Genomic DNA, 25,741 nt, shown 5'->3' with positions numbered 1-25,741 from the left:
ACTCCTGTTAGGAGATAAACTCTGGGCCGCAGCTACTCGTCGACGACGACGCGTATATATATTGCCCCTTTAAGATTTATAAATGAGATAAGAATAATTTTATTGAATATAATAAAAATTTCATAACGAACCTAAGCTTATGCTACCGAACCTCCACACAACTCTAAGGGTGATTTAGGATGACAAAATTTTAGGCTCTGATACCAACATTGTCCCAACCCGAAATAGAAACCATGACCGGCCATGGATCTCAATGATAACAATAGAGAGTCACAACTTGTAACCTTGCACAGTTTCAAAATATTAACATCTTTTCAATATTTCTACTGTCATATGTCTCAATGGGTCTAAACCTTGTGGATCCAAATCATCTAAAAGTCACCTCGAGATAACGTTCGGGACATTTCTTCATAGCTGATCTGGTTAGGGTCATCAGATGGTATCACCATGTGATCAACACACTCTGTCTTTTTTCCTCTAACCGTTGAGAGAAGTTAGAGTCACCTAGGAAATTTTTCATTCATCCTAGGGCTGTTCCCTAACCCCGCCAGAGTCACCTAAGAAAGTCACCGCAGTGATCTGATTTATGACTTTCCCCTGGACTTTCAGATAGACTTGAGTCACCACGGAAAATCACAAGCGATTTATACCGGGACTATTCTCTAAGTCGTACCAATACTAGTCTCATTTTTTTACTAAATTTAATATTTGTACAAAGTATGATGATGCACTAAGTATAATAATTAAATGCACACAGAAAATTTAACAATTGAATTTTTTGCACGTAAGGATGAAATAAATAAACTTGCACACAAGAAAATTACATGGTCGACAAATGTACGAAATATAATAAAAATAAATATGTGAGTGAACCCACTCACCTGAGTCTAAGTAAGACAACTGAAATCTCAAATCTCTAGCTCACGTACCAAAAATCACCACCTTTAATAATAAATAATAATAAAAATTTTAATTTGAATAATATCAATATTTCTAAAATACTTCTGCAATCTTGTTGATGATGCTTGTGTGCAATTTGAATCAAGGAGTAAGTATCATTCCTTGTCATGGAGTGCCTTGATGGTTGGACTCCTTAAGAATAATTTGGTAGATGAGGCAAAACAATTGTTTGATGCGATGCCAAATAGAGATGTTGTCTCATGGAGTGCCATGATTGCAGGTTATGCTCAGATTGGTTATTCTGATCTCGCCCTAGAACTTTTCTGGAAAATGCAAAGTACTGATGTCGAACCGAATGAGATCACATTGGTTAGCGTACTCTCTTCTGTCGCTAGTTCTGGAACATTGGAGCAAGGAAAGTGGATACATGTCTACATTATCAGCAATCTATCCATCTCACTGATAACTTGAGTGTTGGGCTAATTGATATGTATGCAAAATGTGGGAGCATTCGTAGTGCCATGCAAGTATTTTGTGATATAAAAGAGAAGGTTTCTTCAATATCTCCTTAGAATGCAATAATATGTGGCCTGTCTGTTCATGGTCGCGCTGATACCAATGATAAGACTACGGAACGATTCCTTCAAGATCTAAATTTATTGCAGGAAGCAGTATGCGTAACCGAGGAAAAGTATTCACCAAATATTCTCCTGTAGTAAAAAAATTACGAAACCTAGTGGAATCGATCCGGAACTCATTGATCTACGTTTTTCATATTTATGCCCTTTGTAGATTCACACTGCAACAACGACAAAATTAGGATTTAGTGTGGATGATGGTGGTAGTGACGGGTGGAGTGGATGTTAGGATTAAGGATGGTAACGATTCTTTCAAGATCTAAATTTATTGCAGGAAGCAGTACGCGTAACCGAGGAAAAGTATTCACCAAATATTCTCTTGTAGTCAAAAAATTACGAAACCTAGTGGAATCGATTCATAACTCCCTGATCTACGTTTTTCATATTTATGCCCTTTGTAGATTCACACTACAATAGCGACAAAATTACGATTTATTGCGGATGGTGGTGGTAGTGACGGGTGGAGTGGATGTTAGGATTATGGATGGCAATGGAGATGAAGGTAGACGGTGTGTCACGACCCGAAATAGGAATCATGACCGGCCATGCATCTCAATATGCTTGAGATGCACGAAGCCTTATTATTACTCTCTACGTGTACGATGACAAAATAAATAAATAAAATGAGAATGTGCTTTATTAAATTTTATAACTAATTGCAATGAAGATAAAAAAAAAACAATGTTAATGTTTTTGAGTCTCTAAATTAAATAAATAAAACTTCTAATCTAAAGCACAAAATCTAAAAGAGCAAAAAGGTAAATAAGTGATCCTAAGTGGAGGTGGAGTCCGGGTACATCTCGTTCAGCCGCCCCGCTGACTATTACCTAAAATAAATAATAATACAAAAACAATAGAACCCGTGAGCCAACAATTATAGCTCAGTGAGTGGAATCCACTCGAAAATCAAATAAATTTTAATTCATATTAATGCTGAATAAATTAAACTAAAAGCAATAATATCCATCACAATATACAATAGGCATGCTCTCTAAATAATAACAATGATAACAATAGAGAGATGTGACAACTTGTAATCTTGCATGTTTTCAACATATTAACATCTTTTGATATTTATACTTTCATATGTCTCGATAGGTCTAAACCCTGTGGATCCACATCAACTAGAAGTCACCTCGAGATGACGCTCGGGATTTTTCTTCATAGCTGATCCGGTTAGGGTCATCAGAGGGTATCATCCTGTGATTAACACACTCTGTCTTTTTCTCTAACCATTGAGAGAAGTTAGAGTCACCTAGGAATTTTTCTCATTCATCCTATGACTGTTCCCTAACCCCGCCAGAGTCACCTAAGAAAGTCACCGCAGTGATCTAATTTAGGACTTTCTCGTGGACTTCCAAATAGACTTGAGTTACCACGGAAAATCGCAAACGATTTATACCGGAACTGTTCTCGAAGTCGTATCAATACTAATCTCATTTTTCTTTTCACAAATTTTAATATTTGCACGAAGTATGGTGATGCACTGAATATAATAATTAAATGCACACAGAAAATAAAACAATTAAATTTTTGCACGTACGGATGAAATAAATAGATTTGCACACAGAATTTGCAGCAATTTAATTTTTACACATAAGGGTGAAATAAATAATTTGCACACAGAAAAATTTACATGGTCGACAAAAATACGAAATACAATAAAATAAACATGTGAGTACTAAAAATCACCATAGGGGAGGAGTGTGGTGGTCCCAATTTCCTCCGGCAATCCGATCCCACAGCGACGACTCCGACGGTGAGAAAAGAAAGAAAACGGTGGAAGAGAAGAAGGCTGTGGGGAGGGGGTTGAGGAGAGAGAGGATTAGGGTTTAATTTATAGATTAGAAGAGGATTAAATCTAATCCGATTCAGATTAGATGAAATCCCCCCTTATCTGCCTCGTCGCGTGCTGGAGAGGGAGAGGGAGAGGGGAGGGGCTGCAAGTGCAGAACACGTGCACCCTCCTCTCTCAACCCCTAAATTTTTTTTTTTTTTTTTTTGTTTCTGGTTTTGACAACTTTCCTCTGAACTATCAAATAGACTTGAGTCACCACGAAAAATCACAAGCGATTTATATCGGGACTGTTCTCTAAGACGTATCAATACTAGTCTTATTTTTTTTAACTAAATTTAATATTTGCACAAAGTATGGTGATGTACCGAGTATAATGATTAAATGCACACAGAAAATGTAACAATTAAATTTGCATGTAAGGATGAAATAAATAAATTTGCACACAAGAAAATTACATGGTCGACAAGGTATGAAATAAAATAAAAATAAATATGTGAGTGAATCCACTCACCAAAGTCTAGGCAAGACAACTGAAATCTCAAATCTCTCGCTCACGTGCTAAAAATCACCACCTTTAATAATAAATAAAAAAAAAAAATTTAACTTGAATAATATTAATATTTCTAAAATTTATAAACTAAAAAGAACTAAAATGGGCTAAATTACCCATTGGATTAGGCTGGGCTACAGCTGGCCCAGCCCACTCAAACAATGGATTGGACTACGGGTTAACCCGCAGCCCACCCAATTTTAGTGGTTCGGGTCGGGTCTTTGGATTCGAAATCCAAACCCAAACCCGAAAACCATAAGAAAAGGGTTGGCTCGGGTTAAACCTGAGCCCAACCAGATCCTTCCCTTCCCGCGACCGACGTGAGGAAGAGAAGAATTCAAGGAGAGTGACCGCCGGCGACGGTTCAACGACCACACCTCAAGCCCCTCGACTTTCTCTCGTGACTTCGTCGTCCTCACGAGGTGGAGGAGAACCCACCGTAGACAGCCAACTCAAAAGCCGACGACGACTGGAGCCACGAGGGCTCCAAGGCAAACACCCATGGCACGAGACCAACGACAAAAGGCTTCCAGTGGAGGAGAAACAGTGACCCGAAGCCGTCGGCCGGCCGAAATCGCACAAATTAGGTATTTTTATTTTAACTTATCAAACTAAAATTAAAATTGAGGGGTAGGAGAGGGCTTACCAAGGAGTCATGTGGTGGTCTCCGATGGCTCCGGCGGCACTCCGGTAGGCTGATTCCACTACGTAACTCTGTCGGTGAGAAAGAAGAAAACGGAGAGAAAAGAGAGAAGGTGGCTGAGGGGGGTTAAGGAGAGAGAGAGAGAGAGAGAGAATTAGGGTTTAATTTATAGATTAAAATCAAAATCTAAATTAGATTTGGATTCGGCGAGATATCTGCGACTACCTCGTTGCGTGCCGGAGAGGGAGAGGGGAGGGGGTTGCACGTGCAGAGCACGTGCACCCTCCTCTCTCAACCCTTTTTTTTTTAATTCTTACATAATCCATAGGAGGAATCGGTCGAGGAAGAGATTGTGGAAGAGCTTCTTGAGGAGGGCCCAAAAGCGTATAAAGAGAAGGATATCCAAGTTGAAATTTCAATGCATGCCTACTCCAGAATTGCTACACCAAAGACGCTTCGGGTAGACGGGTTGGTCAAAAAGCACTGTGTGCACATCCTCATTGATTTGAGAAACACGCATAACTTCTTAGATGAGCGCTTGCTGAGGAGGATTCAGTTGGAAGCAGAGCCGACCAATGCATTTAAGGTAGCAATTGGCAATGGAACAAAATTGAAAGCTAATAGTTTGTGTTGCTGAGTACAAATTCGGATCCAAGGACACGAATTGATTGTTGATTTGTATCCACTTGCCTTGCGGGGTGTTGGTCTTGTCTTGGATACTCAGTGGTTACAAAGCCTAGGGTCGGTGATGTTTCAATTTTCGCGACATGTGGATGACATTTAGGAGAAATGGCAAAGTGGTGCGGCTAAATGGGGTGAAAACACAATCTAACCCCATATTGTAACCTATGGCGCGGCTACTATGGCCAAGGGAGTTAGCCTATCTCTTTCAGATGTCTCCAGCATAAACGGAGCCTCCCTTAAGCTCGGGTAAACCCCAATAATTGTAACATATACAAAAAGATGAGATAACAAAGTTGGCTACTGAGATGCTTGAACAAGGATGGTTCGTGGTGCTTTTGTGTCGACTACCGATTTAACGCCACCGTCAAGGATCGATACACAATACCGATGATAGAAGAGTTATTTGATGAATTGACAGGGGCTTCTTATTTTAGCAAATTGGACCTTAGAGTTGGATATCACCAAATCCGAGTTCATTCCGAAGACGTGCACAAAACAGCTTTTCGAACTCATGACGATCATTATAAGTTTCGAGTCATGCCCTTTGACCAATGTTTCGGCAACATTTCAAAGCTTAATGAATGACATATTCAGACCACTCTTGTGCCCGTATGTGTTGGTGTTCTTTGATGATATCTTGGTGTATAGTAGAAGTTTAGAAGATCATTTGAAACATTTACATGAAGTGCTAAAGCTACTTGAAGAAAACTTTTTGAAAGTCAAGATGTCTAAATGTTTGTGGTGTGAGAGAAAAGTGGAATATTTGGGGCATATTATTTCAACAGAAGATGTAGCAGCTGATCCAAGCAAGGTGAAGAGTATGACCCATTGGCCACTTTCGAGGAATGTCCGTGAGCTGTGTGGGTTCCTTGGGTTAATAGGTTACTACCGCAGATTTGTTGCTGGGTATAGTAAAATTACAGCACCACTTACCGCCCTTTTGAGGAAGGATTCCTTTGTGTGGAGGTGACATGGCTCGAGGCTAGAGACGGAGATCTTGGTTGAATGGTTGGGCAAACCATCCAATGAGGCGTCAGGGGAGCTTGAGTTCAAGATCGTCGATCGATTTCCTGACTTCACACCTTGAGGGCAAGGTGGAGGAAGTGTGGTGGGCTGTTACGATTCAGCTACTTATGACTTTTGTTTATTTTTTATTTATTTTAGAAATAACTTTTATTTTGGAAGAATAGGATTTCTGGCGGTCGCACTCGAATGCTACTATCGAACGCCTGCATGCGTTCGCAAAAATAGAGAACGTGTTTAATGCATTCGATCGTGTTTAAATGCACCGTTTGAACGCCTGCACACGTTCGCAACGACAGAGAACGCGAAATCTGTGTTCGAACGCAATCGGCGAACTGCATTATCTTAGGATTATCTTTTATCTTAGGGTTATATTTTAATTATTTTGTTGATAGGTTGGCCTCCAAATATGTGAAAGGCAACCTAATTAAGGATCATTGATGAAATATTGCAGTTATCTTTCCCAACTCTCTCTCTCTTTTCTCCAACGATATCCACTCTTGGACGTCGTCTTCTTCCACCCTCAATCTAATCGTGCCCCCTTGCCTCTCAAGGATTGGTCCACTCTCTCCCCCTTCGTCTAGCTTAATGCTCTACCCTACTACCATAGCCACCATCTTCCACAAAACCCAATCATTATTTCCCTATCTCATTACCCACGTTCCTCACGCTACCATTTGACCCACGGTTAGTATTTTCTCCATATTTTGATCGACAAGTCCAATCAACATGATCTCAGTTGCATTAGATCTCCCGCATATCTCCTCGAAAGTTCCACCCTAAGAAGAATTTGGGCTGATCTTCAGATTGTTGCACTCTGATTATTCCTGAAAAGATCCCAACCCATGTTCTTTCTTCCTCTTTCGAAGGAGGAAGATGAAGAGGAAGAAAAGATGTTTGTCGGTGACCCCATCGTTGGCATATACACCGTCGATGCCAACATCGGCCCTATGATCCTGACAGCCCACACGAAGTAGAGCAAGAAAGCTCCAAGCAGTCAATGGAAGAGACTCACCACGATGGTCGTCGTCCATGGTGGAGCACCCATTGGGACTTCTAGAACAAGAAAAAAGTACACCCACAACACGAAGTTGCCAATGTGAAGCTCTTGGACAAATTTGGCATCTAATTGATGTGGTCGGCCAGTGGATCGCTCGACGAAGCCATGAACACTAAAATTAGGTTTTTAGAATCCAACCTGTAAATATTAAATCTCTAATTAAATCTTTGGGGTGGGGGAGGACTCAATTGCCATGCATTTGGTGTTCTCTCACTCCGGTGACTCCTCAATGTCCAAATCCGACGATGGGAACTTCGATTAGGTAACGGGTTCTTTCCACGACGAAATCGTCGAAAAAAATATTTCACTCCTTTCATCTACAAAAGGGAAAATGAAGAAGTGCTCTCACGTGCAACCTTCAATTTTTTTTTGAATGTTACACAGAACATGGATACTTTGGTTACCTCTCCTTGTATTCGGTATGTATTGGGTCTGATACGACACGATGCGTATCGAATACAGTTGAAGGAGTATCAGAATTAAAAATATTAATTTTAATATTTTTGATACGACTCCAATACGGCGGGATACGACTCTAATACGGTGGGATATGGCTCCGATACATTTCTTGATCATTCAATCTTTTTTTTTAGCTAACAAATGATATAAAACATATACTTTATATGTGTATACGATTATCCAATTTTTGTGATACTTTAAAACTTTGTTTATTTGATAATGAATTAAACACATAACTTGAAAGTTATTTAAAGATCCAAATTGATTATAGATTTGTAATTGAGTTAGGTTTCAATATTTCACTAATATTTGGAGTTTCAACCAGTTTCTTTTACAATATTAATCTAAAGTTTTAGGCATGTAGATACTAAATCTGTAAAGCTTTCTTTATTTTATTTTTTACCATATATTAGTTGACAACAAATTGAAAATATATTATTTATTTATTCATTAGTGTATCCATGGTGTATTCCTATCCTATTTTTAAGAATTTGTCATATCCTCGTATTGCGTATCCATATTCGTGCTTCATAGTGAGCAACTTAAGGGATGCGGACTAATTAATGAGAAATATTGTATAACGGATGAGATTCACTGAACTAAGAAACTCCCATATATGAGTTTTGGAAAGATCATATTTAATTTAATCGCACACAAAGTGAGACCCCTTTTCACATTAAAGTCACGTCCAACAGCAATTTGTTGGAAAAATTCTTTTGTAAGGTTAATAACACATTTTATCTTCTACTTTTTCCCTTTGCTAGCAAGCTAATTATTCTCTAATTATTCTCCATCTTAGGTTCATAAATTTCTAATGAAAGTCTCATATTTCTCTAGGTTGTCCAAATTCTTGTATTTTGTTGTAACATTTCCTATTCTCAATTATTTCTTGCTGTAAGGCCCAAGCTTTCACACAAATACTAATAGACTTTTCGAAGTACACCCCATCTCTGAAAACTTAATGCATGTTCGACATAATGTCTCTCTTTTATGGACTTATTGATCTTTCCTTTTTTTTCTACATTTCCTTGTAGGGTATTTTCGTAAACAATATAAAACAAAATATGCTTAAATAGGGCTGTTTTATTGAAAAAATAGTGTTTCAGGAAAAACTGTACTAACCCAAATTTATGTTTTGATTCCATTCTACTTCACAAATTTCCACAACAATTTTAAGATAGTAATCATCCTCATTATGGAGTCTTCAATGCTCAAGACTACCATACAAGAAGTAAAGAGGCTTGATCGCTTTGATGGAATAAATTACAAGAGATGAAGATTGAAGATCTTCTACCAACTCACCATATTGAAAGTTGCTTATGTGATCACAACTCCTTTCCTATCGAAAGGAACATCATAAGGAGAATACAGTAACAAACAAAAGAAATGGATCGATGATAACTACATTTGCCGCTATACCATTATCAACTCAATGACAAATCCGTTGTTCGATGAATTTTCCAAGTACACAACAGCAACACTTTTATATGGAGCACTTGAATAGAGGTATGTTATTGAAGATGCCGGATTTCGTTCTTTTTTTATTAACAAAAGTATGTCGATTTCAAGATGGATGATGTTAAATCAGTCCTCAAGCAAGTAAATGAACTTCAAAATATTGCTCGTGAGATTGGAGAAAGTAGGGAGCTTATCACTGAGAACTTCTAAGTTTCAAATACCATTAGTAAACTTTCTCCTTCTTGGAAAGATTACCAACGTATTTTGAAACATAAGAAGAAGGCTCTAACTCTTAATGAGTTGATAACACACATCCGAATTGAAAGTGAAGCTCGCTCTAGAGACATATGTGAAAATCAAGAGAAGAACATTGGGAAGAAAGACAATGTTCACAACATTGAGAATTCAGTATGCTATTCAAATAATAAAGGGAAGCATCATAACAAAGGTAAGAGTTTTTCTAAGTTCAAGAAGAAGGATTTTAAGAAGAAAAAGCGAAAGAAGAAGGGTTCTTGCTATGTGTGTGATAAAGTTGGGCATTTTGCAAGGTAGTACCGCTACCGCAAGGGCGAACAACCAAAAGACAGAGGAGGCTAATGTTAGTCGAGGATGACATGGTTGTTATGGTCACCGAACTCATAATGGTCAATATACATGAAGGTGGGTGGTTTGACTCTAGTGCCACTTGCCATATGAATCCTTCAAGGAGTGTCTTCAAAACCTACGAGACTACGGAAGATGAAAAGACAGTGTTCATGGGTAACTCTTCTACAACTGTTGTGGCCGGCAAGGGAATTATTCATCTTCCTCTATCTTTGGGCAAAATTCTTAAACTTTATGATGTCTACTATATTCCCGGACTTAGAAAAAAATCAAAAATCTTATTTCTGTTATGAAACTAGATGATCATGGCTTCCGTATAGTCTTTGATTCCATAAAGTTATTATTAGCAAAAATAGATCTTTTGTGGGAAAAGGCTATACTACGGATAATATGTATTTGCTTTCTATGAATAATGAAGTTTCTATTTCTTCTTATATATTTTCTTTGAATGATTATGATGTTTGGTATTATATATTAGGACATGTAGGAAAGAAAATTATGTATAGGATGATGCATCATAATTTAGTTCCTAAACATAATTCTTCTATTCCTTTTAAATGTGAATGTTGTGTGCAAGCTAAATTATGTAAGAAATCTTTTAAGAGTGTTGTTAGATCTACTACTTTGTTAGAATTGATTCATATTGATATTTGTGACAATAAAGATCATCTCACTAAAGGTGGAAAACATTATTTTATAACGTTTATAGATGATTTTTCAAAATTTGCATATATGTATTTGCTTAGAACTAAAGATGAGGCTTTTGAAAAATGTAAGTTTTTAAGGCCGAAGTTGAAAATCAACTTGGTTTAAAAAGTAAAAGAGTAAGATCAGATAGAGGTGGTGAATATTTATCAAATGATTTCATATCTCTTTGTGAATCTCATGGTATAGTTAGATAATTAACCACTCCTTATAGTCCTCCCTAAGATGGGGTTGCGGAAAGAAAAAATAGAACCTTATTAGAAATGGTTAGTGCTATGTAATTACATTCTCATTTACCTAAAAGTTTTTGGGGTGAAGTATTGTTTATGGCATGCTATATAGGTAATAGAATTTTGCACAAGAATTATGAGAAGACACCTTTGGGTTATGGTTTAATAGAAAACCAAATCTAAATTATTTTAAGATTTGGAGTTGTATAGCTTATATCTTGGATCCTTCACAAAAGAGACCTAAGTTAGGAAATAAAGCTATAAAATCTATATTCTTAGGGTATGCTAAGAATAGGAAAGCTTGTAGATTTCTTAATCTTGATTCTAAAAGTGTTTCTGAAGCTATTCATGTAGATTTTTTTGAGCATTTAACTATTAAAGATGCTAGCTATTTAGAATTAGAGGACTTGGCTAATGATTTGAGATGATTGGAAGAAAATAGTTTAAATGATAATGCTAGTGATAAGAATTAGCATTCATATAGAACCTGAATTAAGAAGAAGTAAAAGACATAGAATTGGAAAAGATTTTGGACCCGATATGATTACATATTTAATTGATTCCCAAATTGTTAGAAAGGGTGAATCTGAAAATGAAAAAGAAATTGAAGATAATTATTTCTTTACCTTTTTACTTGAAAAGATTATTGTGAGGCTATGTCTTTACCCGATTCATATCTTGGGAAGAAAGCTATGGATGATGAAACTGAATCTATTAGGAATAATGAGACTTGGGTGTTAACAAATTTATCTCCTAATACTAAACCTATAGGATGTAAATGGGTATTCACTAAGAAATTTAAACCAAATAGAAGTATTGAAAAATATAAGGCTAGATTAGTAGCCAAAGGTTATAGTCAAAGAGAAGGATTTGATTATTTTGAGATATTTTCATAGGTAACAAAGATTATTTCTATTAGAGTTATGTTTGCTATTACTTCTATATATAATTTAGAAGTTCATCAAATGGATGTTAAAACAGCATTTTTAAATTAAACAAATCTCTTTATGGTGTAAGGTAGGCACCTAGACAATGGTATAAGAAATTTAAACAAGAAATTAAGAAATTTGGTTTCAAAAGTAATAAAGTAGAAAGTTGTGTTTTTGTTAAAATAACCGATACATATAAAGCAAACACCTATATATGGTATAAGAAATTTAAACAAAGTAGAGAGTTGTGTTTTATTAAAATAACCAATACATATAAGGTTATCATTACTCTCTATGTTGATGATTTACTTATTTTTGGTACTAACATGGTTAATATAAATGAAACTAAAGAATTTCTTACTAGATTATTTGAGATGAAAGATCTTGGTCAAGTAGATATTATTTTGGGCATAAAAGTGATTAAACAAAATAATGCTTATATTTTGACACAATCACATTATATTAAGAGAATATTAAGAAAATTTTATTTCTTTAACTGTAAACCAAGTGTGATACCAATTAGTAATAATAAGCTGAAGCCTAATAAAGTTAAGATAATTAGACAAGAAGAATATGCAAAAATTATTGGTAGTTTGATACATGTTATGAATTATAGTAGGCCAGATATTGCTTACACTATTAGTAAGTTATGTAGATTTACTAGTAATCCTAGTGATCAATATTGGATAGAACTTACTAGAGTTATGAGATATCTCAAGCATACAATGCATTATGGTTTACATTATAGATGTAATAATTCTGTTCTTGAATGTTATAGTGATACTAATTGGGCTTCCGATAAGACTAGTTCTAAATCGGTTAGTGATGTTATATTTACTTTGGGTAGGGGCTTAATTATATGGTCTTTTAAGAAACAATCATGCATTGCTTTATCTTTTATAGAAGCTGAATATATTGTTATATCACAGGCTAGTAAAGAATTGATTTGCTTGAGACATTTTTTACATGGTATTCCTTTTTGATGAAATGCTTAACTCTTCAATTACTTTATATTGTGATAATCAAGATGCAACATATATTTCTAAAAAATAAGTAACTTACTGGTAGGAGAAAGCATATAGCAATAAGATATAATTATATGAGATAACCTGTGAAGAAAGGAAAAATCACTTTGGAGTATTTACCTACGGATCAAATGCTTACTGATCCACTCACCAAACCACTTAGCGGTGAGAGATTGAATAAAATTTGGAGAGATATGAAACTATTACCGATTTAAGAATAGTATGATTAAAGGCCTACTCTTTAGAGTTCGAAGGACTTAATCATTAAGTATCAAAATAAATATTGACATGTAGGTCATATTTCAGGTGCATATTACTTTAGAATAGTGGGGATGCCACTATTTATTTCAAAGTCCTATATCTAAACTAATGCACCTTAATCCACAACGTAAGGATGGACATTTAGTCCTTAACAGTATTCATAGCATTGTTAGAGTAATACAAAGCGGTTGTGGATACTCTTAATGAGACTGCCTTTGCAGGTACGAAGGTTAGGGCCGCATTCTATGGGTTATCGATAAAATCTAAGTGTACCCGCTAAGCCAAGATAAGCACAAGACATATAATGCGCTTTCTTAAGAGGACCAATAACCGTGTGCAATGTGGGCATTAATTCATTTGACTTTAATGATTTGAGATCAAGATCTAATCCTCTCATCCATTTAAAGTATTTGAATTGTGTTCAAACGATAGGTTCAAGGGTCATCCACCTATGGCGATACATTGTACATTATTCAAATGTTTTATTTATTTCTATTTTTGATGTTTTTTGTTTTTCTATAATTTTGAAAATAAGTGGGGAATTATAGGGTATTTTCGTAAATAATATAAAATAAAATATGCTTAAATGGGGCTGTTTTATTGAAAAAATAGTGTTGTAGGAAAGACTGTTGTAAATTCGTCCGAATGAGATTTGAATATGTTCGAACGAGATTTTTCCAAGAGTAAATTATATCCAATGTTCTAAAGCTGTTCGAACGACTTTCAGAAAACAATTTTTCTTGGTTAAAAAAAGGGGATCTATTTGGTCCAAAAGGTGCCATTTCGAATGGGATCTCTCCTACTACGAAGAGATGCCTATTCCATCTTTAAAAACTCTTTAAATATAAGGGAAGTCAGCATCTAAAGTATAAGAAAATAATCATACTCTTGATCATCCTTTCTTGATACAAAAGTATTGATTTTTAGTTTTCTTTTTAATATTTGATTTGGTGATTGGTCCCCAAGTTTCTTGAAAGTTCAGTCCTTGGAAACTTGATTGTGAGGACATTATATCTTGGAGATAAAATTTCAAAGAGTCCATCTGTACTTTTGATAAGGAAACTACTATTTTAAAGGAAGCTTCTAGCATTTTGCTTGAAAAATCCAAATTTCTGTTTTGAGTCCACTCTACTTCACAAATTTTCCCAACAGTCCTCCTGCACCAAGTTACTATTTCTACATTTGTTGTGATGAGCATAATTATATGCTGAAATGCAACTTAATGATGCTCTCTCTGTCTCCTACTTTGTATTTAATCAATTCTTTGCAACCAACTGGCCAGGTTCAGCGCCATCTTCAGATGCGGATTGAGGCACAAGGGAACTACCTGCATTCCATAATAGAAAGAGCCTGCAATGCTCTCATTGGAGATGGACTGCTTGAGTTGCCAACCCATGAAAATGATGAGTGCCTAAGCTTCCAGTCTGGAAGCCTGAAATTGCCATGCTCATCAGAGAATGCTGCGGCTTGTGCGAACAGAGGAGTACCTCGGATTGAATGTTCACTAGATAGCTGCTTGACCTCAATTGAGAGCCCAGGAAGGGCACCTGCTTTGTGGTCACTCACATCTGTTCTCATTCAGAAATGATGATTTGCATACTGTGTGGAGATGTGCCTCATGGTGAAGTTTTAGCTCATTTCAGTTCTGAATTACATGTGACTTTTGACATTCCATGATGTTTATTATGAGCACTTGCTCTCAAAAATATTAGTTGCTTTATCAGGTTTCCTAAAATGTGAAGCAAGAAAGAACTGGGATGAAAGAGGAACAGCTTGAGATACTCAGCTCTGTGATCTGAAAGAATTTCATAAACAAATTGGGATAAAATATAAAGTTTAGGAAGTGTGTGTTCTTTCAGCATTAGGTGTTTTGATTTGAAAAACGGAAGAAATGAATAAATTGGGACAAAATTTTAGTCCAGGTTTCTGATATAAATGGCAGTGAGATACTTGGAGCAACTAATTCAAATGTGTCCAAATCAATATAGTTACTCAAACATACATAACTCATATATTTATTTATGTTTAATATCGATATATTTATGTGCAAGTATAGCATTTTCTCCCAGCTTTCTGAACTTGACTTTCTTGATCCTCTTCCTCTATGCAACTCGCTTTCAAAGGGGTGATGTCTTTTCTTGCCACTTTCTCCTATATTTCTTGGCCTTCTTTCTATGAAACAATTTTTGTGAATAAAATGATTCCGTAATGCTGCACTATTTTGTTGCATCTTATCTAGTTTAGCTCACTGTTTAAAAACTCGTTAACTCAAAAATGTCTTACTCTTTTTAACTTAAATTTACATGGTTATAGATTACTCCTGTTTAAGAACTCATTAACTATGAAGCATTCCTTTTAGATCATATTCTCTTCGAACTATTATACGTGTCACAGGAGTCATCTACAATTTCACCTGCCTGGTTCAAGCAACACCATGACCATGTTGGACAGTAATTTCTTTTTGGTAATTGCTTTGATTGTATCTTTTAACTCTTTTTTAGATGGAAATCTTTTATCTTCTATTATTTTTGTATAATATATGTTGGGTTGTTTGTACTAAAAATCTATTTGGTTTTCAGTTTTTGTGAGTTAGACGCGTTTTCATTTTCTTTTGTAGATGAGATTTTTTTTTTAAAATTTTAAGTTTGTCCTTTTATCATGTAGGGCCATATTAATTATTGATGGGACTCTATAAGAGAAAGAAGTGGCTCCATACTATTTTTCTTCATCTTCTTCATATGTTACTATTATTTATTATTCTTTTTTTTTCTATTGCTCTTCTTATCTCTGAATCTTTTTTTCTCTATGCTAAGTCTATTTAATCGCTTTTTAATTAATAAAGTCATAGATTAATAAAAAATAATGGAAAGATAATTAGGATTAGTTAAATAATAAAAAGTATGACTATGTATGATTATTATTTGTTTCTATATAAATTGTAACGGTGAACTATGTAAATTTATAGTGTATAAAAAATAATAAAAATTGTTAAAAAAATAAATGTCATTATATCTATAAAATTGTTAATATATTTTCTTCTTCTTATATTTCTTAATTTTTCTCTTTTTTTTCTAGGTAAGGATAGAGAAAAATAGATTTAGAGTTTCTTCATATTAAAAATAAATTTATCTGTAACGGATTGACAAATTCCTAGTTTAAGTACGAAATTTGTATATGAAATTTTAACTATAATTTATCATTTTTTAAGTAGATACTATAATTTATTTGTAACATAGATTAAGTTCTCTTTTTGAAACATTAATTAAAGAGTTTTTATTTATTTAAACTATTTCTAATTAGTCTTTTACTATATTAATTAAAAAGTAATTAGAAAGATTTGTATAGAAAAAAAAGGAATTAAAAGAGATAGAAAAAGAAAGTAGCAGAAGAAAAAGAAGAAAAATAGTGATATAGAACCTATTATATTCAAACTTTTGGAGACATTTATTATACTAATACCTTATTGTATCATAATTAGAATTGTGATTTATATGCAACATAGATTAAGTTCTCTTTAAAAGAAACCAAATAATTTGAATTAAGCAATTATCTCTTTTTGAGACATTGATTATAGAGTTGTTGATTATTTAATTAATCATAATTATCTCACCACTATCTCAGATTAATTTCTTATTATATTAATTAAATAGTGATTAGAGGGACTTGTACATAAAAAAATTAAGAAATTAATCAGAGATAGTGGTGGATAATTAGATTAATTAAACAATCATAATTTCATATTTAAACTATACACATTGTATATAAACTAAGAATTCTTCGTTCCGCCGCAAATAGAAATTGAATTTGGAAAACTCTAAATAAAAAGTTTTTAAATCATGACATCACCGAACTTATTTAATTAATTTCATAATATTTGGATGTCAGATGAATATCTTTTAAATATTTTTTAAAACTGCACAAAATTAGAATTTCATAGTTTAAATATGAAATTTATAGTTTAAATACAAATTTCATAGTTAAACTATAAAATTTTAGTTTCGCATAGTTTTAGAAAAATATTGAGAAGTTCAAATATTATGAAACTAATTGAATAAAATTCGTGACGTTACGATATAAAATTTTTGTATTCGGAGTTTTCTTCAGATTCAAAATTTATCTTCAGCGGAACAAAGATTTCTATTTTAAGTATAAAATTCATAGTTTAAATATTAAAATTTGACTATAATTTACAATTTTTTTAAATAGATATTGTATTTTTGTGCAACATAGATTACATTCTCTTTTTGAAACATTCATTAAAGAGTGTTTATTTATTTAAAGAGCAATTAGAGAGATTTGTATAAAAAAAAGGAATTAAGAGATAGAAGAAGAAAGTAGCAGCAACCGAAAAATAAGAACAAGAAACAACAAAAAAGAAAAGGAAACTAACAGCATAAGAAGAAGAAGAAAAAAAAGCATACGAGTCATTTCTCTTTATTCTTATATTATCTAGCATTTAATGAATACTAAATGACAGAAGGCTAAACTTAGAAAAAAGAGATAAGAAACTACATGGGCGCTCACAAAAATGAAAATCTAGTGTGAATTTTTCATACAAATAACCCATATATGTTCATGTAATAAGACTTATCCAAATCTATGTATTCAAGACTCAAAGAGAGGTGACTTTTTCTTAAAAAAACAACAAAAGATTTTATTTATTAAACAATCGGTACAAAAGTCTCCTTAAGGTCTGAGGCCACCAACTACAAAAGGGAGGGTTGATTGGCATTGCAACATAAATGAGAAATTTTTAGGCTGACATAAATATCATCTATGATAGAGAGTCAACCTCCACTAGGAGGGGCTCTGACCATTCAAAATGTTGATATGAGAATGGGACTCAATCAGCAAGTTTTGGATTTCAATATCTTTCATAGCTCTTAATCCTTCCAAGACCCAACTAGCTTCAGCGACCAGAGTAGAGTGGAAACGGCCATTCTGGCTACCTGCAATAGTAATTTGCCTAACTACAAAACCTAAGCCCCCTAGGTCATTTGGCCCAGTTAACTAAGCATCAGTATTAAGCTTATCCCAACCTAGGGGCGAGCAGTTCCACCAGTCAAGACTGTTAGGTTGCTTAGATTTTGTAGGTTTTACTGGCTTCTAATCATAGTATTTTGCAAATAAAGCTACGGAACAGTTCCAAACCTTATTAACAACCTCTTGGAAGTCACTGAACACAGATTCATTTCTACACTTCCAAATATGCTAGTGAACCATAGCAGTCACGATCTTAAAAAGCTTCTTCTTCTCACCAATTAGGCTACCATCTTGCAGGACCCAGAGCCTATTAGCCTAGGAGGCCAGGAGTCCATATTAACATTTTGAATGCCAAAATACTCCATATAATTCCATAGAGATTTTGTAAAAGTGCATTAATGGGAAATATTTTCACTTGTCTCCAGAACAAGCTCAAAGTTTGGGCACATCGCCTCAGGCCCAAGCCTAATATTATAAAGGATATCAGCAGTGGGCAATCTGGCCTAGTAGAGCTTCCACACAAAGATTTTGATCTTTGCCAAAAATTTTAAGGCCCAAATTTCTTTCATTCCAACCATCCCACTAAGAGGGGAGGGGGTTACAACTACTTTTTAGATAGTTATAAACTGTCTCGGCCGAAGCTATCCTAGTAGGGTTGAGTGGCCACACACAAAAATATCTTCCTTATCATAAATGGGGAGTCGAATTTGCCTAATTCTTTGCCCAAGAATGGGACCAAAAATGTGATCATTCTGAGAGTCAACTCACTGATCGTTATTCATCAACTCCACAACCTTGTTAAATCGACTAGCCCATCTTGGATTTAATCTTGGATTTACAAAGATGGGCCAACGATTCAAAGGCAACTGCCCAATCCATGATCTTGCCAAATATCTGTAATCTTGCTATTGTTAACCACTTTAAACGAACCCAAACGGATAGCCATCATTGCCATCACGAGCCTCCAGCTCAAAGCACAATTTTTAAGGCATAGAAGAAGAAGAAGAAGAAGAAGAAGAAGAAGAAGAAGAAGAAGAAGTAATACAAGAAGTTTTCGTAAATATAATAACAAGTTTTATTGATTTTTAACAACATTTGTTATTTTTTTTTTCTATACATTACAAAATTTACATACTTCGCCATTATAATATATATAGAAATAAATAATAATTATATAGAGTCATGCTTTTGGTTATTTAACTAATCAAAATAATCTCACCACTATCTCTGATTATACTCTTACTGTTTTAATTAAAAAGCAATTAGATAAACTTATATAGAAAAAATAATTAAGGGATTAAAGAAGAAGAAAAAGAAGATTAAGAAGATGAAGAAGAAAGAGGAGAAGAAGAAACAACAACAGAAAAAAAACGAATTAAAGAAAAAGAAAAAAATATATTAATAACTTTCGCAAATATAATAACAATTTTTATTAATTTTTAATAATTTTTATTGTTTTTTCTACGCATCATAGAATTTACATACTTTACAATTACAATTTATATAAAAATAAATAATAATCATATAGAGTCATACTTTTAGTTATTTAACTAATTATAATTATCTCACTACTAATTAATCTCTGCCTTTATTACTTAAAAAATAATTAGATAAAAGAAAGAATGATTAAGAAATAGAAGAAGAATAAACAATAACAAAAAAAAAGTAGATGAAAAAGATAAAAATATATTAACAACTTTGGTAAATATAATAACAACTTTTATTGATTTTTAACAACTTTCGTTGATTTTTTCTATACATTACAGAATTTATATACTTCATCATTATAATATACATAAAAATAAATAAGAATTATACAGAGTCATACTTTTAGTTATTTAACTAATTATAATTAACTTACCACTATCTCTAATTAATCTTTTACTATATTAATTAAAGAGTGATTAGCTAAACTTGCATAGAAAAAAAAAAGAATCATTAAGGGATAGAAGAAGAAGAAGAAATAATAAAATAAAGAAAAAAGAAGAAAAAATATTAATAACTTTTGTAAATATAATAATAACTTTTATTAATTTTTAACAAATTTTGTGAAATTTCTAACGATTTCATTGCTGCTCATTTTGCTTGCTGTAATTTTATTAATATTTACAAGGAGTGTAACAAGACAGTGATTGAGCAACATGCTACATTAGACTTAACCATTCTTTGAGCTGGGATGGAGGGGACTGACTTCATTCTCCCTAGCCGAAGCATAATATATTATCATACATTGTGACATTTCCGAGTACTGTCTCGCTGATCATGTGTAAATAATAATTAGCCGAGCTATCAGCTCCTCTTTTTAGTGTGTGAACAAAAATACCTTCGCTGCCTTCGGCCCGTCAACTTAACACAAGTAGTTCGGTTTATACACCACTTTATTGCTACCCCATGAAATGGCCTAAACCAGAAAACAACTTCGCCATTTTCAGCGCTCTTTCCCCCTCCACCCCTCAGGCCCTCACCACCACCATGAAACCCTTCAAACGATTCAAAAACCTCTCTTACTCCACTCCCGGCCCCTTCCAATCCCTCTCTTCTCTCTTCCTCTCTCCCTCCTCCTCCTCCTCCTCCTCCTCCTCCTCCTCCTCCTCTTCGTCTTCTTCTATGCAAAACCCTTCTCCTCAATCTCGCCGATTCCAAGCTCCTCAACACACTAAATCTCCAATCCCACCTTCAAAAGCCCACCTCTACGCCTCCTTCTTCTGCGGTCTCATCCAAACCTACCTCTCCTGCTCCAAATTCTCCGACGCCACCAATGCCTTCCGTCGCATGCGAAATCTCGGATTGAATCCAACTCTTCATTCTTGGAATCGGCTTCTCTTCAAGTTCAACTCGTCTGGATTGGTCTCCCAGGTACCGGCCCTCTACGATGAGCTTATTCGATGCCGTAATAAAGGCAATCATTTTACCCACAATGTCTTGATCCATTCCTACTGCAAAATGGGAATGTTAGACGCTGCTGTAAATTTGCTTAGAACGGTTGAAATTGATACAGTGAGCTATAATACTGTGCTTTGGGGGTTCTGTGAACAAGAGATGGCTGAATTGGCAGTTGGGTTTTTGTCAGAGATGGTAAAGAAGGGGGTAGGATTTGATACCATTAGTTTCAATACTTTAGCTGTGGGTTTATGCCGAAAAGGATTGGTAGATAAAGCTGAGTCTTTGATTGAGATGTCTGCTCTAGGAGGAACATGTAGAGATGTCATTGGGTTCAATACGTTGATAGATGGGAATTGTAAGCTTGCAAAGATGGATGGAGCCACTAAATTGGTGGAGAGCATGAAGAGGGAGAGTATTTTGCCTGATATCATTAGCTGTAACACTCTTATTGATGGCTTTTGTAGAATTGGGGAGTTTGGTATGGCCAGAAATCTGATGGATGAGGGGAATTTAAATTTGGAGTCAAATGTTATAACTCATACGGCTTTCATAGGTGAATATTGTAGAAGGAAAGGGCTAGACGAGGCATTCTTACTGTATGAAGAGATGGTTAAGGGTGGGATCTTGCCAGATGTTGTTACTTATAGCTCTCTTATCAACGGACTGTGCAATAGTAGTAAGCTTTCAGAAGCTTATGCCCTTCTTAGGGAGATGGAGAAGATGGGTGTTGCTCCTAATCATGTCACATACTGTAATCTCATTGATTGTTTTCTTAAGAATGGAAAGACTAGGGAGGCGTTTGCTCTTCTAGGTGAAATGGTTGCTCGAGGTATTGTTATGGATTTGGTTTTATATACAGCTTTAATGCATGGGCTATTCAGAAAGGGAAAGATGGATGAAGCAAAGGACATGTCACACCTGATTTCATCCCATAGGATCATTCCTAATAATGTTTTCTATTCAGCATTGATTGATGGATATTGCAAAGCAGTAGATATGGATAATGCGGAACAGTTATTGCTGGAAATGCAGGAAAAATCTATTAATCCGAATGTTGTCACTTACTCTTCCATCATCAATGGCTACACCAAAAAGGGACTGGTTGTTAATGCTATCGATGTTATCAGGAAAATGAAAGAAAGAGACATCCCTCCAAATGTTGTAACCTATGGAACTCTGATTAATGGTCTCTTTAAGGTGGGGAAACAAGAAGCTGCTGTTGCCATATACAACGATATGCTACAAGAAGGTATTGAAGCCAACAATTTCATACTGGATGTGTTAGTAAATGGCTTAAGGAAACACAACAGGATGGAAGAAGCAGAATTGCTATTCAAAGATATGACAAAGAAAGGTCTCTTGCCAGATCGTGTTAACTACACCTCTTTAATGGATGGCCTCTTCAAAATGGGGAGCATGTCTGCTGCTTTCAAAGTGGGGCAAGAAATGATGGCGAGAAAAATAGTGCCTGATGTTGTTGTCTATAATGTCTTTATAAATTGCCTTTTCATGCTTGGGAAGTCTGGAGAAGCAACATCTTTCTTCAAAGAAATGAAAAACATGGGCTTAACTCCGGATCATGCAACATTTAACACTATGATTGCTGCACACTGCAGGGAGGGAAGAGTAGATAAGGCTCTTCAGGATTATAATGAAATGAAGAGCTCTGGTATAATGCCTAATCTCATCACATATAATACCTTAATCAGAAGTCTTTGTGAGGCCGCAGATGTAGAAAAAGTGAACCATTTGTTGAAAGAAATGTCTGCTTCTGGTTTCTCTCCTAACCCTTCTACTCACAGGAAAGTGTTGAAAGCATGCTATAAAAGTGGGAGGCAAGAATTAATTTTACAAATGCACAAGAAGATGATCACGATGGGACTTTCTCCTGACATTTCTGTTTATAATACCCTTATTCATATTCTATGTACATATGGGATGACAAGAAAAGCTACTTATGTTTTGAATGATATGTTGGGAAGAGGGATTTCAGCGGATACTATTACATTTAATGCTCTTATACTTGGACATTGCAAGAGTGGGCATCTAGAGAAAGCCTTTGCTACATATTCTCAGATGCTTTTGGAAGGTCTAATGCCAAACATTACAACTTACAACACATTATTAGATGGACTTTCATTTGCTGGAAGGATCAATGAAGCAAATGAGGTACTCAATGAGATGGAGAACAAGGAATTGGTCCCCAATAATGTCACATACGATATATTAGTAACCGGCCATGGGAAACAAAGCAATAAAAAGGAAGCTATAAGACTGTACTGTGAAATGGTGACTAAAGGTTATGTTCCTAAAGTAAGCACATATAATGTTCTTATAAGTGATTTTGCAAAGGTAGGAATGATGAACCAAGCTAGAGAGCTATTTAATGAAATGAGGCAGAGAGGTGTATCACCTAGTTCTGCAACATATAATATCCTAATAAGTGGGTGGTCAAAACTTCCAAATGGAGCTGAGGTGAAAAGACTGCTCAAAGAGATGGAAGAAAGAGGATTTGCTCCTGATGAGACTACAATAAATTTCCTTTCTAGTGCATTTTCAAGACCAGGGAAGAAGAGGAAAGCTCGCAGTCTGCTCAAAAGATTGTATAAAGTTTGAAATGGTGAAAAAAAGGAACTTCCTTTATTATGTCAACAAAGACACGTTGAGAAAAGGTTTACTCCAGAACCACAGCTAGCACAGTATGAGGTACAGTAAAATGGTGACATTTGCATTATCAGAAAATAACTTCTTCTAATATTTACTAACATGAGTAGGTTTGGACTATCAAACACAGAGTCAGCTGTCAGTTTAAGAAATAAGAATTAACAAATCTCTAATTAAATGAGACCGGTTCCCACAAGTTCCTGCTGCTAGACCTTTCAATACAAAAATTTAGCTACTATTATTGGGGGGAAATATTATAAATGGTGATATCTATAGGTTAAGGTTACTAGAAATAGGGCTCATTGCTGAAAGAGTTTTACAAGGTTTTTAATTTAGTTCAAGATTGTGATGTGCCCCACCTCATTAATCTTTGACCTCTCTGCTGGATGAATCTTCATAGCTTTATGCTGCTTGGTTTACAGGATATGGATGTTTCCAGATGTCAAAGAGTGGATAAAGAATCCTGTAATAGATTCTTGAAAGTTGATTTTAGAAACTCATGCTAAGCACATGGCTTCCCACTTCAGGGAATCATTAGTTGCAATAAAACATGATGATGGAATCAGTAAAAGAGAAAATAAGTTTTACTTAGTCTTGTTGTTGTTATCTTTGTTATTTAGTTTTCTGTTAGTTTCTTTCAGTTCATTGTATGGTTGTAGTTTTTGAACCTTTAATAGATATACTAGAGGTTTCTATAGCAATTTGCTTTTACCTCCTTTACGGGGCAGAGAGAGAGATTCTCGCTAATATAGTATGAAGAGATTGAGTTCTCAATATTGTTATTTCTGTTTCTGTTTTAGTATATAGATGACCAAGTCATCTCCAACATCAGAACATGCAGTTGATACTTTTCTAGTAATTAATAATCTTTGTAATTAGCAGAGTTTCAAAACAATAGTTGCTTTACTGTGAAGTCTTGCAGGCTTGAAGCTACAACCAATGCATACTTGCTGCAGTAATATTTTAGCTTGCTACGTGCTTGCTGGCAGTGCGGATTTGAGTCATGTAGGAAACCGTTTTAAACTACTAGGTAAGATTTCACATATCTTGTCTGTCCTTGCAAGGCCACACAATTGTGGTAGTCTCATGCATATCTGTTCTAAATTAACTAATCAATACAATGGCTGGAGGCTGGTTCCCGTAAATTTAGGCTAATTCTTGGAGTCAGTACAGTTTCTTTATCTATTAGACTATTAATTTGTATGATAATATTGCATTTCATATTTGATGAGCTTTACCTAATCCCTGCCAGTAATGATGCTTCTCAGGAATGTCTCCTTCCTGCATGCATCAAGATCGAAAAAATTCATCATGTACTCCCAACCGCAAACCTTGAGGTTAAACCTCTCCTTTATCAGAGGTTGCAGGAAATTCATGTACTGGGTGTAATGTTGGTATCCCACAAGAGTGCAGTGAAGACAAGCTTGTCAGATTCCAAAGATATTTCCTGATCAATCTAATGCTCAATGAGCTTCACGACATGGTTCTGTGATACTTTCTAGAGATGAAATGAAACCTTTGCTCGACAAGATATGTTTTTTTCTTGGGTCTTAGCCAGTGAGGTGATACAACTAGGCAAGAAACAGTCTTTATGGTATTTAATACTTTGTTTTAGCTGCATCCTTTGCTATTAAGCAATATTCCAGGGGATGTAATGTGGCACCACCACCACCATAGGCTGGCAAGCATTCTAGTACTGGAAACAGCAGCAATTCTTGATCTTTATTCAAATAAAATTGCTTTTTAAGGTATGCAGCATTCCAAGATGAACTGAATTTTTGGGAAGTTCTAACACTAAAATATTTATCAGTCTTTCCTTTCATTACTACTGACGTAGTTGATTAACATACTGTCATTCACTTGTACTGCTATTGTTTCACTCCTTGCTTTGATTATGTTAGACATTTTGGTCCAATTATTCTCTTAAATTCCCTGCTTGTATTTTATTTAATCTATCTCTATAAAGTACGGATACGGGCTACGGAAATACAATAATATGGATACGGGGATACTCAAATTCTTAAAAGCAAGATGTGGATACGGTATGAATTCGCCAATAAATAATATATTTTCAATCTATTATCAACTAATATAACATATGGTAAAAAAGGATAACATAAAAGGAAAGAAAGCTACATATTTAGTATCTACATTCCTAAAGCTTTAGAATAATATTGTAATAAAAACTGATGTGAAACTCAAAGTGTTAGCAAAAAATTAAAACCTAATTTACCTATTCATCTAC

At 34.8% G+C, this 25,741-nt stretch overlaps 2 protein-coding genes across 8 annotated transcripts in view; both read left to right on the top strand.

Moving 5' to 3' along the window:
* Positions 1–14,902, top strand: part of LOC140801818 (protein PHR1-LIKE 2) — a 34,467-nt gene extending 19,565 nt beyond the window's left edge. For all 6 annotated transcript variants that reach the window (XM_073157129.1, XM_073157126.1, XM_073157128.1 and 3 more), the window contains one exon: positions 14,249–14,902. In XM_073157129.1, coding sequence (XP_073013230.1) covers positions 14,249–14,554 — 306 coding nt within the window. In that variant the 3' untranslated portion in view covers positions 14,555–14,902. The remainder of the gene's footprint in view (positions 1–14,248) is intronic.
* A 5,409-nt stretch (positions 14,903–20,311) lies between these two features.
* LOC140802348 (uncharacterized) lies at positions 20,312–25,247 on the top strand. 2 transcript variants are annotated; one of them, XM_073157847.1, is made up of 3 exons: positions 20,312–23,538; positions 24,419–24,526; positions 24,765–25,247. In XM_073157847.1, the coding sequence occupies exon 1, from the start codon at positions 20,341–20,343 to the stop codon at positions 23,446–23,448; it is 3,108 nt and encodes a 1,035-aa protein (XP_073013948.1). In that variant the 5' UTR covers positions 20,312–20,340; the 3' UTR covers positions 23,449–23,538; positions 24,419–24,526; positions 24,765–25,247. The 2 variants fall into 2 exon arrangements, with proteins under 2 accessions (XP_073013948.1, XP_073013949.1); XM_073157848.1 differs by having other exon boundaries at positions 24,411–24,526.
* The last annotated feature ends 494 nt before the right edge of the window (positions 25,248–25,741 follow it).

This window comes from Typha latifolia, chromosome 15 (genome assembly GCF_019914945.1).
Source record: "Typha latifolia isolate L0001 chromosome 15, TyphaL0001v2, whole genome shotgun sequence".
NCBI lineage: Eukaryota > Viridiplantae > Streptophyta > Magnoliopsida > Poales > Typhaceae > Typha > Typha latifolia.
Note: the sequence above shows the minus strand (reverse complement) of the source record. Positions and strands in the feature narration are given on the sequence as shown.